The sequence below is a fragment of the Mustela nivalis genome (assembly GCF_964662115.1).
Source record: "Mustela nivalis genome assembly, chromosome: 8".
Classification (NCBI taxonomy): domain Eukaryota; kingdom Metazoa; phylum Chordata; class Mammalia; order Carnivora; family Mustelidae; genus Mustela; species Mustela nivalis.
Window position 1 is genome coordinate 128,413,170 of NC_139027.1, and position 17,676 is coordinate 128,430,845.

Consider the following 17,676-nt stretch of genomic DNA (forward strand, 5'->3'; position numbering starts at 1 on the left):
CCTTTCCCACTATGGACCCACAAATACGTAGTCTGTGTATGAGAAGTGTCCAGTCCTTAACGCTGGTTTCAATTCATACTACTCCCAGTATCGGCTAGACCTAAGATCCCATCTCCTGCCATTAAGTGTGTGATGAAACCCAAGTCCCTAGCAGCTGGTCCCCATCTCTAATCAATAACCACCTCCAGGACAGGAGAGACACCAGGGCACCCCCACCTCCATGGCTCTGTTTCCCTCTTTTGTTTCTGGCTCTTCCTGTTACCCTTTTCAGCCATGAATTTACTCTTCTTCCTCCTCTGTTTGCTTTTTTTCTTGTAATATTTTACCCACGAATCTGGGGTGTTTATGCTAGAAAAGTCTCCCTATTAGTAAAGTCTGTCAGGTTGTAAACAGAATGATGTTCACATTGAACAAAAAGGGCACATTTTAATGATTTTCCTAAATAGACTGCCTCAATGGTGAATTCTGTAGAAACAGATGTGGGCTTAACAATTTTCCCAGTGCTTCTGTTAACATTTCAAACAAATTTGGGTCCATTCTTTGGTAGAAGTTCAACTTGGAGTAGACAGTGGAGGTTTTTGACTTGTACAAGAGGGCTCTTTCACTTGAGGGAAAGACAGGACTTGCTTCCTTGCTCCTGAAGGCATACTGGAACAGCGGAACAAAGGGTGGCCTTAGGAGAAGCCACCATCCCCAAATCCCATCAGCTTGGGAGGAGCTCTCCATCCCTGAAGATGTTCAACAAAGCAAGACTACTGAAAGTGCTAGGACCACCTGTTAAGACTGTTAATGGGCAGAACAATGATGTCTCAGCAATTCCTGTTGGTTCCTGCATCCTGCTAGCTCAGATTCCACTTGTCTGTCTGAATCACTGTAAGACACATTTGTAATTGAGAAGCCATGTGTTTGTGTAGTTTCATCACTTTCTTATAATCCAATACCTAAAATAAATCTTTTGGAAAATCTAGAACAAGCAGTCTGGGTAGAGAGGAGAGAAAAAGAGGATGGCTGTGTGTGTACTGGTGTGTATGAAGAGACCACTATTGTTATGGCAACCAGCATCCTCAACTATGCTGTTCTGTTCCCAATAATATGAGATGTGATTAAAAATTGACATTGCAGCAAGGAAGAACACATGTAATGCGTTGGTGTAGCAACCAGAATAAAGTCTGCATAAATTTAAACCCGATGATCACAATTTGGGGAATTTGTCTACGATTAATTAGGAATTCTTTTCTCATCTGGACTGAAGTCAGGAGTCTGGAGGTCTGACCTGTGTCCATGACCTTAGGCCAAAGGGACGTCCATGTCCTCTTCTGTAAAATAAGGTATTAGGTTTAATCCTTTTGTGTGGGAGGGGGGCCCCCAGCTCTAGGCTATACCAAGAGTTTCCCTGTTATCTGCATGCAGCGTATTACTAGCAAATATTTATTGAGCACCCACTCAGTATCCAGTTTAGTGCTAAGGATACAAGAAAATGTCTCTCTTAAAGCTTGCAGTCTCTCTTTTTTTTTTTTTAAGATTTTATTTATTTGATGGACAGAGATCACAAGTCGGCAGAGAGGCAGGCAGAGAGAGAAGGGGAAGCTGGCTCCCCGCTGAGCAGAGAGCTGATGGGGCACTCAATCCCAGGACTCTGGGATCATGACCTGACCCGAAGGCAGAGGCTTAACCCATTGAGCCACCCAGGCGTCCCGAGCTTGCAGTCTCTTAACCTCTCCAATTACACAAATCTATGTGAAGCTACAGCTGTGTTAAGTGTGAAAGGAGGTATTTTGTGCTATAAGAACCAACAACAGAGATGTAACTAGTTAGATCAAGGATATTTAAGCACAGAGCGGCAGTGACTTGTTCAAGGTAACACCGCAGCGGGAACGATATGCCTTGAAGCAGTGAGTCTTTACAAATGGAGAAATGAAGTACCAGGAGGATAAGGTGAGGTCCTCCAGGTCACACTAGAAGCCATGGCAATAGGTCATCTAAACGCAGGCGCGGCTAATGAGGCCCTGTATGCCTGTCAGGGGCTGAATCGGAACCCGCTGCCCTGGGCCTCCTATCCTCTGGTCCCAAAGCCCTTCGCCCCCTCTGGGACCGTTTTCGGACGCTCCCTGGCTCCACTTCTCAAGGGAGGGGATGGAGCTGTCGCGGTGGGAAGGCACTGGACAGCTCAGCGACCCAGCCGGCGTGCGTGCGGGAGCGCAACCCCGTCTTTTGTCACTGACCACTCAGCGGGGGGCCGGCGGGCTCGCTCTTCGGCTCGGCGGGCCCCGCGCCCCCTGCTCGCTGCTGGCCGTGACGCGGACGGCGGAGGGCAGGATGAATCCCCACCCGCCTCGCCTGCGCAGCCCTCTGGTCGCGGCGGGGAGAGGCCACCAGGCCCACGCGGCCGGGCCCGCGCCCCCCGATCCCGCTCTGCGCGCGCTCCGCGCCCCGCGTCCTGCAGGGAGGCGGGCCCGCCCCCTGTGCGCGCAGGCGCGCGCGGCGCGGGTCTCGGACCGCAGCTCGGCGCTGGGCGGCCACGGGCGGGCCTCGCAGGTAGGGAGCCCTCGGCGGGGGCTCGGCCCGGGATGCGGGGCGCCGCCCGCCCTGCCGCCAGTGCCCGGTGCGCGGCCCCAGCGCGCGGCCCATGGCGAACGCCGCCGGCGGGGGGCGCGGGCTGGGGAGGAGAGCAGGGGAGCGGAGCGGAAGGGGTCCGGGCAGAGTGCGGCGGGGCGGGGGCAACGGCAGCGGGGCTGGGGACCGCGACCGCGAGCGGGGGAGGCGGCGGCTCCGGTTTTAGCGAAATGCAGTCAATTAAGAGTTTTCCATTAATACGACGGAGGGTGTAGAGGGCGGGCTTTGAGGTTTCTTAGGAAATGGGTCATTTGGCAAACTTTCTTTTTCCTACCATTGATTTCCGATTTTTATAACGGGAAATGGGATTATTACTATTTTGCCATAAAGAGAAAGAATAAAAAGAATTCCGCCATTTTGGCGTCTTAAAAAGTAACCGTTGCGCCGAATTGACGGGTCAGTGGCCGCCCCACCCGCAGCCCTGTGTGCTGGTTCCCCGAGGGCTCGCGGGCGGTGGTCCCGACCCGGAGCGGCTTGCCCCGCCTCCCGCGTCCCGGCCGCAGCTGCGGGGGGGGGGGGTGGCCCCAAGTTTGCGGCGCTCTGTCAGACCCGGGCTCTGAGTGTGTGTCGCTCCCCACCCCCAACCCCTATAGCCAGGGCTTTTATTGAGCGTCTGTTGTATACGAGGCCTTGAAGGGCAGGCGGTTGGGAGGAACCTTAGCAGAGAGACGACGAGAAAATAAACAGGGACATCCTCATGCAATATTTATTGAACATGTGCTATGGGCCGGACACTGCTCTGGCCCGGGGACCCAAATGGGTATTTTGGGTTAGGTTCCTTGGAACCAGACTCCCAGAGGGAGATGTGAGCGCAGGTTTACTGGAGTGCCCTTGCGAATATCACCTGTAAGACAGGGAAGACAGCAAGGTGGTGGGCAGAAGTTAAACAGCCAATGGCCTGGGACAGGCCCCAGCCTGTCCCAGGGGAAGCTCTGGAGTGGACAGGGAGGGCGCTGCTGACATAATCTCAAATTGAGGCTAGGGGGCGAGGTCTTCATTCCCCTTATCAGCTGGTCTAACAGGATGGCTGCTTCCAGGAGAGGGCACTTGGGCGAGGCAGCTCCCCTGGCTAAGGGCAGTTCCCAGAGAAGCTGAGGACTGCCCCCTGACAACCTGCAGGGCAGCTGGGACCTCCCACTTTATCCCCTCCTCCCGGAGTCCCTGAACAGCTTGGGGAGGGGTGGATCGAATTCCAGCCCCTAAGGCAAGAATGGCTAAACCTTTTATGAATTTCAGTACCATTGTTTCTTACACTGTTGACCACTTTTTACTCCCAGCTCTCTGATTCATTCATGCACTGCCGATTTGAGCGGGCCTGTCAGGCTTTTCGCACGTCGGCAGCTTTGTTCCATCCCTGGGGGAGACAGACAAGTTAATGCATAGTTAGACTGTGGTGGAGTGGAGTACAGCCGAGGGGATGATTAACTTTGTTAGGGGGTGGATTCTGGGAAAGCTTCAGAGAAGAGGTGTCACTCAAGCTGGATCTGGGAGGCTGCTTGAGATATTTCCAGACCTATGGGATGTGGAGAGGTGTGTGCAGAGGACAGAGGAGTGGGGTTCTGAGGGTGTGATCAGGCCGTAGGGTAGGAGTAGATGGCTTCCTAGCACGTGGCTGGGGCCTGGGAGCCATTGCAGACTGGTTGTGCTGCTGTATGTACCGAGTGAGACGATGTTTATGAAAATGCTGCATGAGCTGCAAACACAAGGGGTGGCAGCGGGAGAGGAAGAGGGAATTCAGATCACAGAGAAGGCAGGTACGGGCCTCAGAAAAACTCATGGTCTAGCTGGGGAGGATGGACACAGACGCAGTGGGTGCCGCGAGCCAGGAGGCTACAAGCAGGTGTGATGGGTCCCAACAGCTCAGATGCACCAGCTCCTCTTTCCTCCTGCATATTTAAGGACTTGTCTTCTAGAATTATTCTTTTCCCCTTCACTGACCATTTTTTCCTCTCCGTAGGCTCATTTTCATCAAATACAAACATGCTCTAATATCTCCTATTTAAACAAACCAGGGGCGCCTGGGTGGCTCAGTCTGTTAAGCCTCTGCCTTTGGCTCAGGTCATGATCCCAGAGTCCTCGGATGGAGTCCCCGCTTTGCTCTTTGATCAGCTTCTCTTTCTGCCTCTGCTTGCCACTCTGCCTGCTTGTGCGCGTGCGCTCTCTCTCTCTCTATCCCTCTAACAAATAAATAAATAAAATCTTTAAAAAACAACAACAAACACACCACGCCCCTTCCTTGAGACCACATCACTCTCCAAACAGCCGTCCCCCAATTCCATGCATTCCTCTTGACATCACAGCTCCTTGACAGAGTTGTCAGTCCCATTGCTTCCACTTCCCTATCTTTCATTCTTCTGTGAGGCGCAAACTTTATTATCAGTTTTCTCCACTAGAATGTAGAGTCTATGGCAGAGGGCAGAGGTTTTTGTCTGTTTTGTTCAGTGACAAATCTGCATTGCCTAGAACAGTAACTGGTGCATAGTAGGTGTTCAGTAAACATTGAGCTAATCCAGGATCCCTCTCTAGAACCCACTCCAATTTGGTTTATGTGTCTACAGCTCCTCTGAAGTGACTCTTTTGGTCAGTGGTCAGATCTCAAGATCTGACTTGATCTGTCAGGGGCATTTCACACTGAGCAGTCCCACGGTCCTGAAACTTTCCTCCTGTGTCCTCCAGAAGTTCAAACTCTTCTGGATTCCCTCTGACTTGAAGGCAGGCTCTTTTACCAGATCTTCCTCTTCCCAACCTATAAATCTTGGTGAGCTCCAAAGCTCCTACCTGTTTCTTTATACTCAGTTCTGTGCTTTTCAATGCCAGCTATCCACAACGGCTGTCCAGTTTACATCTCCAACCCAACTTCACCCCTTATTTCTACAATATGTTTCGTGAGAGCACTTTTGTCTGGTTTGAGACTGTATTCCCAGAGCACAGAATGGAGCTGACACCTAGTTGCCCTCCAGTGTTGGCTGAAACAACGACAACAACCCTGAGCAGAAGGCCATTCCCCTGGCCTCCCTTTCTGGACATCCCCAAAACATGTGAGAGGTTCTGAAACAGGAACAGAGTTCTTCCAGGAGTAACCACATGCACTCTCAGTGACTGCCAAGGTTTTGAATAAAAAGATTGACTCTATCTAAAAGAACTTAAAAGTGGTCCAAGTACATCATCTGTGAAAAGCAAAATAATTAGAATTGAAATTCAGGGACTTCTATTTTACAATCTTAACAAAGGGAAACACACCTTGGTTTGAGTATTGCCTTCATTAATCAGGTTATATATCTAGTCTTCACCTACCTGATGATATAATACAGAGGATGGACTCTCTGTTTTAGAGAGGAAAAACTGGAAAGTAAACGAGTGCACAGGAACAGCAGGTGGGAGGAGGTGGGAGAGAGAGCAGCCCCCTCTGCTAGCAGGCAGCTTCTATGTTACCAGAAGTGACCCAGCTCCCTGGAATTTCTTTTTTTTTAAAGATTTTTATTTATTTATTTGACAGAGATCACAAGTAGAGTGAGAGGTAGGCAGAGAGAGGTTGGGGAAGCAGGCTCCCTGCTGAGCAGAGAGCCCGATGTGGGGACTCGATCCCAGGACCCTGAGACCATGACCTGAGCCAAAGGCAGAGCCTTAACCCACTGAGCCACCCAGGCACCCCTGGGATTTCTGTTAAAAGGGAGTGAATTGGTGTTTGTTGAAGACCTGCTGCTACCAAGACTTTACCCGTTTTTTACATGTGATACTCACTAGAACCCTTTGAGACAGATATCATTTCTGTATTTATTTTACACACGAGGAAACTGAGGCTTCAGTCAGGTAAGTTTCTTACTCAGAGCCCCATGAGTTAAGCTCTGGAGCTGTTTCTTTTTCTTTCTTTCTTTCTTTTTTTTTTTTTTAAGATTTTATTTGTTTGACAGAAATCACAAGTAGGCGGGGGGGGGGGGGGGGGGGAAGCAGGCTCCCTGCTGAGCAGAGAGCCCTATGCGGGGCTCCATCCCAGGACCCTGAGATGATGACCTGAGCCGAAACCAGAGGCTTAACCCACAGAGCCACCCAGGCACCCCTGGAGCTGAGTTTCACACTGTCTTAAGTCTGTCTTGAGCTGAGGCCATGTTTTCCTTTAACTTAATGCCACAAGCCATTGTCAAGGACTGTCAACACCTTAAAGCAACCAGGAATCAATCACACACCCAGAGCTTTTTATTAACACGTTGAAATTACTGAAATCCAACACAGATTTATTTAGCACCTACTGTGTGTAGGCACTGTTCCAGGGGCTGGCTCTATAGCAGGGAACAAGACAGATTAAAGTCTTTGCCTTCATGGAACTTAGATTTCTATAGGGATGACTAATGACACACAAATAAGTAAATGAAGATCATTACTGATTATAATGAAGGATGCAAAGGAAAGAAACACAATAATGGGATGAGCAGTAGTGGCACGGGTGAGGGGTGTGCTGCTTAAACTGAGTGGCCAGGAAAGACCTCTTCTGAGGTGACCACTGAGCTGAGGCCTGGAGCATGGAAAGCAGGTAGCCAAGCAGAGAGCTTGGGGAGGAGCATTCTAAGCAGAGTTTAGAACAAGGATCAAGGGCTCTGCAGTGAACATGTTTGTTAGTGAGTAGAAGGAAACCAATATTTGTCAAGGGTGGAGAACAGGTGGTGGACGATGAGGTCAGAGGAAAACAGGGGTCAGATTCTATAGGGTAAACCTCTTTGATTTTATTCTAAGGGCAGTGGAGAACCATGGAAGAATTTTAGGTAGGGAAATTATGTGATTTGGTTTACATCTTTTTTTCTTTTAAGATTTTTATTTATTTTTTTGACAGAGAGAGAGAGAGAGACAGTGAGAGAGGGAACACAAGCAGGGGGAGTGGGAGAAGAAGAAGCTTCCTGCTCAGCAGGGAGCCCGACGTGGGGCTCCATCCCAGGACCCTGGGATCATGACCTGAGCCGAAGGCAGATGCTTAACCACTGAGCCACGCCCCTGTTTTACGTTTTTAAAGCTTTCTCCTACTGGAGAATAAACTGTAGGAGGCAGGAGGCAGTTTCTGAAGTCCAAGGAGGGCTGATGGGAGTTGGGACTTGCAAGGCAGCAAGGAGATGGAGAGAAGTCAGACTCTGAGAGGTGTTTTGCAAATAGAGGCGACAGGCCAATTATATTATCTGTAAAGTTTTGCTGTCCAGTACAGTAACTATGGCCACTGTGACTATTTAAATTTTAATTTGAATTAAGATTTAAAAAATTCAGTTCTTCATTCACACTAGCCACATTGCAGGTGCTCAGGAACCACATGTGGCTAGTGGCTACTAGTGTGTTGGACAATGTAGGCATAAGACATTTACATCATCACAGAAAATTCTCCTGGACTGGTAAGCCACTAGGGCAGTGGCCAATACGTTTTAGGAGTTAAGTAAATGATAGGTATTTATTAAGTATAGTTGTTACATCATTAGGTCTTTTTTCCCCATATATTTACTTATCCACCCACCTCTTTATTAAATACTTTCTTGCCCTTGCTTTATTATATGGAAGAGTCACGCACTATCTGGGTTCTCCAAGAGCACGTCTTTGCTTTTCACATGTGTGCGTTTGTTCAGCGGACCTTCTAGTGCTCACTCTGTGCTTAGGGTTGGAAGGACTGTGGCCAGAGGGCATCAAAGAATGTGATTGGGAAAATGACCTCCCAGGAAAATGGACCTTAAGAGTGAGAGTGAGTTTGGTACTTGAGGGCTCTAAGTCCCCACAGGAAGAAGAGTCTAGTGGGGCTGGAGGTGGGGCTTGAGAAGAGGGGAGTTTGGACTTAGCCTGAGCTCTGCATTGACGCTGGCCAGACAGAACCTTGGCCTGAGACCTACTCCCAGAGTCAGTGGTGCACCTGTACATCACAGTTTACAAAGCACCCTCACACATGCCCATCTTCCCGTCCAGGGGAGAGGCAGGGCCTGGCCAGAGCCCTCACCTGGGTGACCTGGTTAGAACCAGGAGCCAGACTTAGTGTTGGTCTCCTAAGAAACCGTGCTCTCCTCAGGGCTGAGGCTTTTCTCTACAGGGTGACCAGCTCCTCCTCAAAGAAGGCTCTTCCCTCCCTGATCACCGTGGGGGTCGTGTTCAGCTTGTAGGCCTACCAGGATGGAGGGGAATGCCGAAATGGAGATGCTGAGGACACTGAAGGGGCCCTCCACAGGAGAGGTCAACGTGCACCTGGTGGCCAGAGACAGCCCAGGTTCCAGCTCTCACCTGCCCGCTACCGCTTTCATCATCCCAGGTGGGCCAAGCCAGGGGCCTGGGGGGAGGAGCAGCCCCACACCTGCCTAAGCAGGTGTGGATCCCGCGAAGGACATACTTTCACCTGCCTACACACACGCATGGGCCAGGGCCGCCAGGCTCACCTGTGTCATGTCTGTGTATTTGTTCGTAGCCGGCTCGGCCACCCTTGGCCTGCCCAGCAGTGCCCTGGATGTTTCCTGTTTTCCACGGGAGCCCATCCATGTGGGCACTCCGGAGCGAGTGGCGGGCAGCGTACCTGTCACGGCCACCGTTCTGCCGCAGTTAAGCCCCGGGCCTGCGGCCAGCTCCGGTGCCACCTCAGTGCGGCTCCTGGAGTGGACGGAGGCCGCGGCCCCGCCTCCTGGGAGCGGCCTTCGGGTCAGTGTCTGTGGGGATTGGCGGAGGGGCCGGTGAGGGGCACTTGTGGGGCGGGGCCAGCGGGCAGGAGGCGGGGCCCGAGGGGAGGGAGGAGGAAGGAGTCCGCGATGGAGGGTTCTGGGGTGCGGCTTTGACAGAGGGACTCTAGGGGCATGGCTTGGGCGGAGGCGCTGGGAGTCTGGCGGGCTGCCGGGGGCGTGGCTTGGAGCGAGGCTCCCGGAGCCGAGCCTTACTGGAGTAAGGCGGCGGGAGAGGACCTTGCAGGTCGGAGGTGGGTCGAGGGGGTGCGGGAGTCCCGTCCTCAGACCCTCCCACGCTGCAGTTCCGGATAAGCGAGTACGCACCGCTGAACATGGTAGGAGCGGAGCAGCCCGCGAGCCCAGAGCTACGGCCCGAAGGTGTGGCCGAATATGAAGATGGCGAGGCCCCGGCGGGAGGTGGCGATGCAGGCACCCAACAGCCGGGTAGGAACCCCCAGTCCCCAGGCTGGGGCCCTGCCCGGGTGGGGCATGGCCCGAGCTCCCTAAGGAGTATTCATGGGGCTGCAGGGGGAGGTTGGGGTGGGTGACCTGGGTTCTGCCGGTGCACCCAGAGGTTGGTCCTGAGATGGCAAAAACTGTTGGGGGGAAGGTCCCGGGGAGCCTGAGGGGGCGTGAGCTCCGAGGTGGGCGGAGCCCGAGTGTGGTTGTGATGGATGGGCGGCCTGAGGCCCCTTTGGCCTCCACAGCGGACCTCCCCCAGGATCCTCCAGAAGATTCCCCCCAGGATCCCCCAGAAGATGATGGCACCTGTCAGTGCCAGGAGTGTGGACCTCAGCAAAGCGCGGTTCCAGATCCTGCTGGTTCCTCCAATGATGACTGCCCGCCTCTGTTCCAAGAGCGGTAAGGGGGAGGGGATTGCACCCGTACTTGCTCTGCTTTAGGGATCCCATTCCCCCTGTTCTGGGCTTAGGAGAGGGACTGGGTGGTGTAGGGTGGGTGGTTCTTTCTCTCAGGCCATCTGTCCCTCAGGTCAGTCATAGTGGAGAACTCCTCTGGCCAGAACTCCTGCACCAGCGCTTCTGAGCTTCTCAAACCCATGAAGAAGAGGAAGCGCAGGGAATACCACAGCCCATCAGAGGAGGAGTCAGAGCCTGAGACCTTGGTAGGAAGAGGGCTGTGGGGAGGGGAAGGGGAGGCTAGAGGCTACACGTCTATTCCCACTATCCTCTCCATCAATCAAGGCTGTGGGGCAGGGCCAGAGAAGACACATGATGACTCACTCATCCTATTTTGGGGTCCCGTTTTTAACTCAGGTCCTGTACAGGGTTAGAGGAAAATGATTAAATCACCTTCCCGCTTTTCTGGAGCCCCCATCTCAGTCTAGCGTCAGGGCTAAGTCACATTCACATACACCAGCACCCAAGGAGATGAGTAGGCAGATGGAAAGCTCCATCACTGGAACCCCGTCACGAAGCCAGAGGCAGAGAAGCTGGAAGAGACAGAGCATGAAAATTCCAGTGGACAAGTAAGATCAACACACAGCTGGTCTGAGGAATGGAGGGGACTGTAGTCAGACTGTGTAACCAGGGGCTGTATGGTCATGTGAGTTTGTGCCCACGTGGTAGGGGGTTGCCCGCTGGAGCCATGCTCCTGCTGGTAATCTAGAAGAGATTCCACTTGTTTGGGGGCAGAATACCATGTGACCAGAGAGCCAGGCGGGGGCCTGGAATAAGTCTGGGGCTTCACTCCAACCCGTGAGGACAGGAATGAGGCTTGCCTTCCACAGGAGAAGCAAGAAGAAGGAAAGGATTCAGAGGGACAGCCGGCTGCTAGCACCCCAGAGAGTGAGGAGTGGAGCAACAGCCAGTCTGGTACGGTGGTCTCCGTGTGTGTCCGCGTTGCTGTAATGTGTGTATACGTCTTTGGAGGTGTGAGGCTGGAAGTATGGGTTACGTATGTGGTGGCGTGTTGTACATACAGAGATAAGTAGAAATTAGTGTATGTGTGAGGGAAAGAGAGAAAAATGAGACACGATGTTTCTGGTTTACACGTTAGTATATGTGTTTGCAGAGGAATTGTATCATGTGCTAGCCAGTCGTGAATAGGCCTCACAGCCAGGCTCGGAACCCAAAGACTTAAACAGCTTTTAATGGCATCACATGGCATGGCTTCCCCTTGGTGGTGTGAGCAAGTTTGTGCTGGCCGTTGGTCTGTCCTTGCTATCTGAGCCCCCATTCTGGCCTTCTGGTTCTTAAAAAAAGGGGGAAACAAAGGCCATTTATAGTCATCTCTGGCCCTCAGGCCTTCTCCATTTCCACGTGACAGCAGTCAGCTGGAGCTGAGTAACATTCATCACACTTGTAATCACGTAGGTACTGTATATCAGCTTGTTTAATGTCTATCTTCCACCCTCAAAACTGAATTTATTTGATTAATCATTGTATCCCCGGTGCTTAGCTCAGCGACTGGTATTACGTGGACTCTCAGTGTTTGCTCGGTTCAGGAATGCATGAGGTGTGTGTTGGTGATTCCGCTCGGACTGTGGCGTAGTTGCCTGAGTGACTGTCCTTCCTGTCTCAGGAGAGCCAGAGGATGAGGTGAGTTCTTAGGACATTCTGCCTTGATGGATCCAGTACCAGCCAGAGGAACCCAGTCTATGTCCTGGGCTCCGAACTCTGCAGTGCCTGTTAGAAGTTCTGCGCACTGCAAGCAAACCACATTTTCACTGTTGTCTCTCAACCCAAGGCTCTCACATCAGAAGCCGAAAACATAGCTCTCATTGGTTTATGGCTTCTTAAGTCTTACCTAGAAGAAGGAGACAGTCCAACCACCCAAGACAGTGGCTCAGCTGCTCTTACTGAGGGAATCCATTCATGAATCAGCATTCTTTTAGTTGGGTCCTGTTGGCCAGTATGGTTATCTTTTGATTCATACCTCTTGCCATCTCAACGGTAAATAAACATTGGTGTGGCATTGATTTCTGGATACTTTCCTCCTTGTGTCTTTTTTCCTTTGTCCAAGGGAAGCTACTCTATCAGTTGGCAGAAGTTTGCATGTATGGCTCAGTTTTTTTCCAGTTGTTTTTGGGGTCTTTTGGCAGAAGAATCTGGCATGAGGGGTAGGGGTAGCAGGGTTGTTTGAGTGTCCTGTGTGTGTGGAGAATCCACGTTATAGCTACACTCTGGCAGTTGGATGGCGAGCTCCTGGGTCCATGCTGAACGGCCTGACGTGTCTAGTCCTGACAGAATGTTCCAGTAGTTCATGAGTTAGAGCCTTGTAACTCGTGTATGCACTTGGGCTCTCTCTCTCTCTCATGTATCCACATTACGTTTTCAACGGCTGCTTCGTGTAAGGAATCTTTCCAACATACCGTGGTTAAAGTCTTCACAATATATGTCGTTATTAATAGCTATTTTGATATTCTCGCGTCATCTCTCATTCTGCTGACGTCCAGATCGGGTATCTGTGGTGGCGTTCTTTGGAGTCAACCTGTTACAGCCTTTTCAGATTCAGAGCAGCCCCCCCAAAATTCCTGTTCTGTCTCCCTTTAGTTACCTCAGACATATGTTTTTGCCCATTCTTTTATTTATTTATTTATTTATTTATTTATTTATTTTAGAGAGGTGGAGGGGCAAAGGGAGAGGATGAGAGAGAATCTCAGGCAGATTCCCTGCTGAGCACGGAGCCCAGTGCAGGGCTCGATCTCACAACCCCGAGCATGACCTGAGCCAAAATCCAGAGCTGGACGTTTAACCAACGGAGCCACCCGGGCACCCCACATTTTTATCCATTCTGAATTGGGTTGTTTATCTTCTTCCTATTCTTTATATATTCAGCATATAAGTCCTTTGTCATATGTATATGTTACAAATATTTTCTCCCACTCTGTGGCTTGTTTTTTCCTTTCTAAATGATGGTTTTTGAGGAACTGAATGTTTTCATTTTGATGATGTCGACTTTATCCATTTTAAGCAGTTAGTGCTTCATACATAACTTTACAAAGTAGTGTCGAACAGCTTTATTGAGATGGAATTCACATACCATGTAATTCACCCATTTGACTTATACAAATTCAGTGTTTTTTAGTGTATCCACGGAGTTGTGCAACCATTACCACATTCAGTTTTAAAGCATTTTCATCATTCCAAAAAGAAGCCCTGTACCCATGAGCTGTCATTCCCCCCAAACCACCACCCTTCTGTAGTCCTAGGCAACCCCAAGTTCATTTTCTGCGGATATGATTTGCCTGTTCTGGACATTTCACATAAGTGGGATCATCTAATACATGGCCCTGTGTGACAGGCTTCTTTCACTTAGCTCCGTGTTTGTTGTTGTTGTTGTTTTTTCTTTTATTTGACAGACAGAGATCACAGGTAGGCAGAGAGGCAGGCAGAGAGAGAGGAAGAGAAGCAGGCTCCCTGCTGAGCAGAGAGCCTGATGCGGGGCTCGATTCCAGGAGCCCGGGATTGTGACCTGAGCCGAAGGCAGAGGCTTTAACCCACTGAGCCACCCAGGCGCCCCTGTGTACAAGTTTTTGTGTGGATATGTTTTCATTTTTCTTGGGTATGCACCCGGGAGTGAATTGCTGGATCATGTGGTAACTCTACGTTTAGCTTTTTTTTTTTTTTTTTTTAATTACATTTAGCCTTTCAAGGAACTGCTAGGCTGTTTCCCAAAGTGGCTGTACCATTTTCTCTCCCCCCAACCCCAGCAGCATATGAGGGTTCGTTTATTCACACCCTCATCAGGGCTTGCTGTTGTCTTTTTTTTTTTTTTTTAAGATTTTATTATTTATTTATTTATTTGACAGAGATCACAAGTAGGCAGAGAGGGAGGAGGAAGCAGGCTCCCTGCTGAGCAGAGAGTGGGATGGGGGGCTGGATCCCAGGACCCTGAGATCATGACCTGAGCGGAAGGCAGAGGCTTAACCCACTGTGCCACCCACGCCCTCTTATCTTTTTTTATTATAGCCATTGGGGTGGGTGTGAAGGGTGGGTGTGAAGGGGTAGCTCACTGTGGTTTTGATTTGCATTTCCCTGATGACTAATGATGGTGAGCATCTTTTCATGTGCTTATTAGCCATGTATATATTTTCTTTGGAGAAAGAAAGTTTATTCAGAGCCATGCCATTTTTTTAATGACATAGAAGAAACATATTTTTTAATCAAAATACAAGGAATCCCTTACAGAGCTGGGGAACAAATTGGGAATGATTTAGTATAAGTCATTAATCAGTATGACTCTTCTAGATGCCTTCTTAACTGAGGTCCCTAGTCCAAATTTACATGCAAAATTCTGTGAATTATTTATTTTTCTGAGGAGATGGTCCATGGCTTTCATTCGGTTTTCAGAAAGGTCCATTTATATTTACTGGAAACTGAAGGCCAGGTAAAAAGTAGACCATACCATTTTGGAGCTCACCCTCTTCAGTTCTGTGTTCCCAGTGGAAAGTCTGGCTAGAACCATTTGTGAATTCTCTCTATGTTTTTCCTTTTCTTTCTTTCTCTTTTTTTTAATGTTTTTTCTTTTTAAAATTTTCTTTATTTATTTGTGGGGCACCTGGGTGGCTCAGATGGTTAAGTGTCTGCCTTCGGCTCAGGTCATGATCTCAGGGTCCTGGGATTGAGCCCCACACCGGGCTCTCTGCTCAATGGGGAGCCTGTTTTCCCCTCTCTCTCTGCCTGCCTCTGCCTACATGTGATCTCCCTCTCTCTGTGTCAAATAAATAAATTTTTAAAAACATCTTCTTAAAAAAAGATTTTATTTATTTGAGAAAGAGAGAGAATGAGAGAGAGAGAGAGAGAGCATGAGGGAGTGAGGGTCAGAGGGAGAAGCAGACTACCTGCTGAGCAGGAAGCCTGATGCGCAACTCGATCCCAGGACTCCAGAATCATGACCTGAGCTGCAGGCAGTTGTTCAACCAACTGAGCCATCCAGGTGCCCCAACAAATTCTCTCTACTTAAATGACTGAAGAAGTGCCAAAGAAGCTTCCTAAGAGATTGAGCAGAAAGAGAGAAAATCGGGGGGATTTACTGTATTTCGAGGGATCCACCATTGAGGAGCACGGTTGGGGTCAGAGACAGAAGAACCACTGATGGCAAAAGAAGAGGAGGAAGATAGAGCTAAGAGAGCGCGGCAAGAAGGAAATGCGCAGATGGAAGGGATGTTGGTAGCACATGGAGATCAAGAGAGTTGAGGAATGAGAAAAAGTCACTGGACTGTGGCTCTGGTGACTCGAGAACAACTTCACTAGTGTGCAGAGGTGGGCCTGAGACTGGGTGATGCAGGAGGAAGTGTGTCAGAAGGATGTAAAGTTGTTCATACCTCTTATCTTTTAAAGTCTGCAGGATATGTGGTGATATCCCTTTTTAAATTTCCCTTAATACTATGCATGCCTTCTCCCTTTGTTTCTTTTTTTCCCCCAGCTCTATTGAGATAGAAGAGTTCAGACTAAGCAAAACACAGTACTAGCCCTTAGAAAACTTGTAGTCTGATGTCAGGGTGAGATGTATGAACAGGTAGTTATCATGCAATGGTAGAGTAAGTGTTGTGTTTGAGATGTGTAGGTACGAAGGACCGTCACAGAACAAACTGCCTCATATAGTCAAGGAGGGCTTCATGGGGTAGGTAGGTGGGGTGACATTCCATCTCTGCATCCATCTGTCCACGCATCCAAGCATCCATGCGTTCAGTCATCCGTACATCCATGTATGCATATATCCACCCTTCTGGTCATCCATTTAACAAACATTCGGTGATCATCTTTCTGTGTAAAACCCTGTGCTAGGTGCCAGAGCTATGGCTGGGTCTTGAAGGATGAGAGGAAGATGGGATGGGACAGGATCTGTGGTAAAGGGATAGGATGGGCAGGATCTATGAGGTCGGGAGATTAGGGTGCGCACATGCGCAGAAGCACCCAGGGTCTTGGAAACGCATGATCAGGCTAGTTCACAGAGAGCTCCGTATGCTGCAGAAAGATGTCTGGATTTTTAAATTTTTTTTGGTTGTAAATCAGAAGCCATCATGGACTTTAAAGCAAAGAAATAAACCGGTTTTATTTTAGAGCTTTTCTGGTAATAGACTGAATCTAAGGCAGAGAGATCAATCCAGAGGCTCTTGGACCAGGTTCAAAGCCAGACGAACAGTGAGCACGGAGAGGTGGGGATAGTTGGAGAGCCAGGTAGAGCTGGAGTCAACAGGTCTCAGGGACTGAAGGATACTTGGGGGTGAAAAGAGAGACCTGGGGGCGCCTGGGTGGCTCAGTGGGGTAAGACTCTGACTTTGACTCAGGTCATGATCCCAGGGTCCTGGGATCGAGCCCCGCATCGGGTTCTCTGCTCAGCATGGACCCTGCTTCTCCCCCTCTCTCTGCCTGCCTCTCTGCCTACTTCTGCCTATTTGTGATTTCTTTCTCTCTGTCAAATAAATAAATAATCTTTAAAAAAAAAAGAAAAAAGAAAAGAAAAGAGAGACCTGAAGGATCCCTCCCAAGTCCATGCCTTATGTGGCTGGTTGAACGGATGCCACGGACTGAAATAGACTGCACCAAGAAGGCCAGAGAAGCAACGAGCTTAGTTTTGGACAGCCTGGGCTAGCCAAAGAAAGTGCTAGCCGAGAGCGCTAAGGTCTAAGGAAGCAGGAGTAAGCAAAGGAGCATTTCTGGAAGTCAAGAGAGGATCAGGACCATAGGGAGTCTGTACCATACCTTGGGACACCTCGTAAAAAGTGCGCTTTCTGAGCAGACCCAATTAGAAAAAGGCAACCTGAGTAGACAGCAACATGGCTCCGCAAGGAACCCCAGTTGAATGTCAGCCCACATTCACCCTCCTGGCTGGGTGTCTGTGTGCAGCACACAGACCGCACACCCGTACCCAGGAGCTTTGGGACTTCTCTGGTCTGGAGGTTGTACCTAACAGCTCAGCCCATTGTTCACCGTGGAAGACAGATGCAGGCAACTGGAGGAGGCTGGGGTTTTGGTCAGGGAGGGGAGGTCTAATCAGGACTGAAAGGTTTAGTAATCAGGCCCCTTTTCTAGTAGATTCTGGATAATTTCTTTTCTTTTTTTTTTTAAGATTTTTATTTATTTATTTGACAGACAGAAATCACAAGTAGACAGAGAGGCAGGCGGGGGGGGGGGGAGCAGGCTCCCCGCCGAGCAGAGAGCCTGATGTGGGACTCGATCCCAGGACCCTGAGATCATGACCCGAGCCGAAGGCAGCGGCTTAACCCACTGAGCCACCCAGGTGCCCCTGGATAATTTCTTTTCTCATCTGTGAAAAGGATTACTATGAATCCTACCTTTCTCCTCAAGGCATTGTATGAGGAATAAAGGGGTCCGTGGATGTGAAGTCGCTGAGGCATCCCTGTACCCCCGGTTTCTGGCACCAGCCCTGTCACACAGGAGGTCCCACTCAGTGGTAAAGGAATGGTTAAGGT

General features: G+C 50.0%; 1 protein-coding gene across 9 annotated transcripts in view; it reads left to right on the forward strand.

Annotated features, from left to right (window-relative positions):
* Positions 1-2,138: 2,138 nt before the first annotated feature.
* L3MBTL1 (L3MBTL histone methyl-lysine binding protein 1) overlaps positions 2,139-17,676 on the forward strand; it is a 34,960-nt gene continuing 19,422 nt past the window's right edge. For 3 of the 9 annotated variants that reach the window (XM_082744654.1, XM_082744657.1, XM_082744656.1), the window contains exons 1-7: positions 2,144-2,535; positions 8,726-8,878; positions 9,032-9,258; positions 9,581-9,722; positions 9,986-10,139; positions 10,269-10,401; positions 11,026-11,110. In XM_082744654.1, coding sequence (XP_082600780.1) covers positions 8,743-8,878; positions 9,032-9,258; positions 9,581-9,722; positions 9,986-10,139; positions 10,269-10,401; positions 11,026-11,110 — 877 coding nt within the window. In that variant the 5' untranslated portion in view covers positions 2,144-2,535; positions 8,726-8,742. Of the gene's footprint in view, positions 2,536-8,662; positions 8,879-9,031; positions 9,259-9,580; positions 9,723-9,985; positions 10,140-10,268; positions 10,402-11,025; positions 11,111-17,676 lie in introns of all 9 variants that reach the window. The other 6 variants (XR_014315323.1, XR_014315324.1, XM_082744655.1 and 3 more) reach the window with 4 other exon arrangements.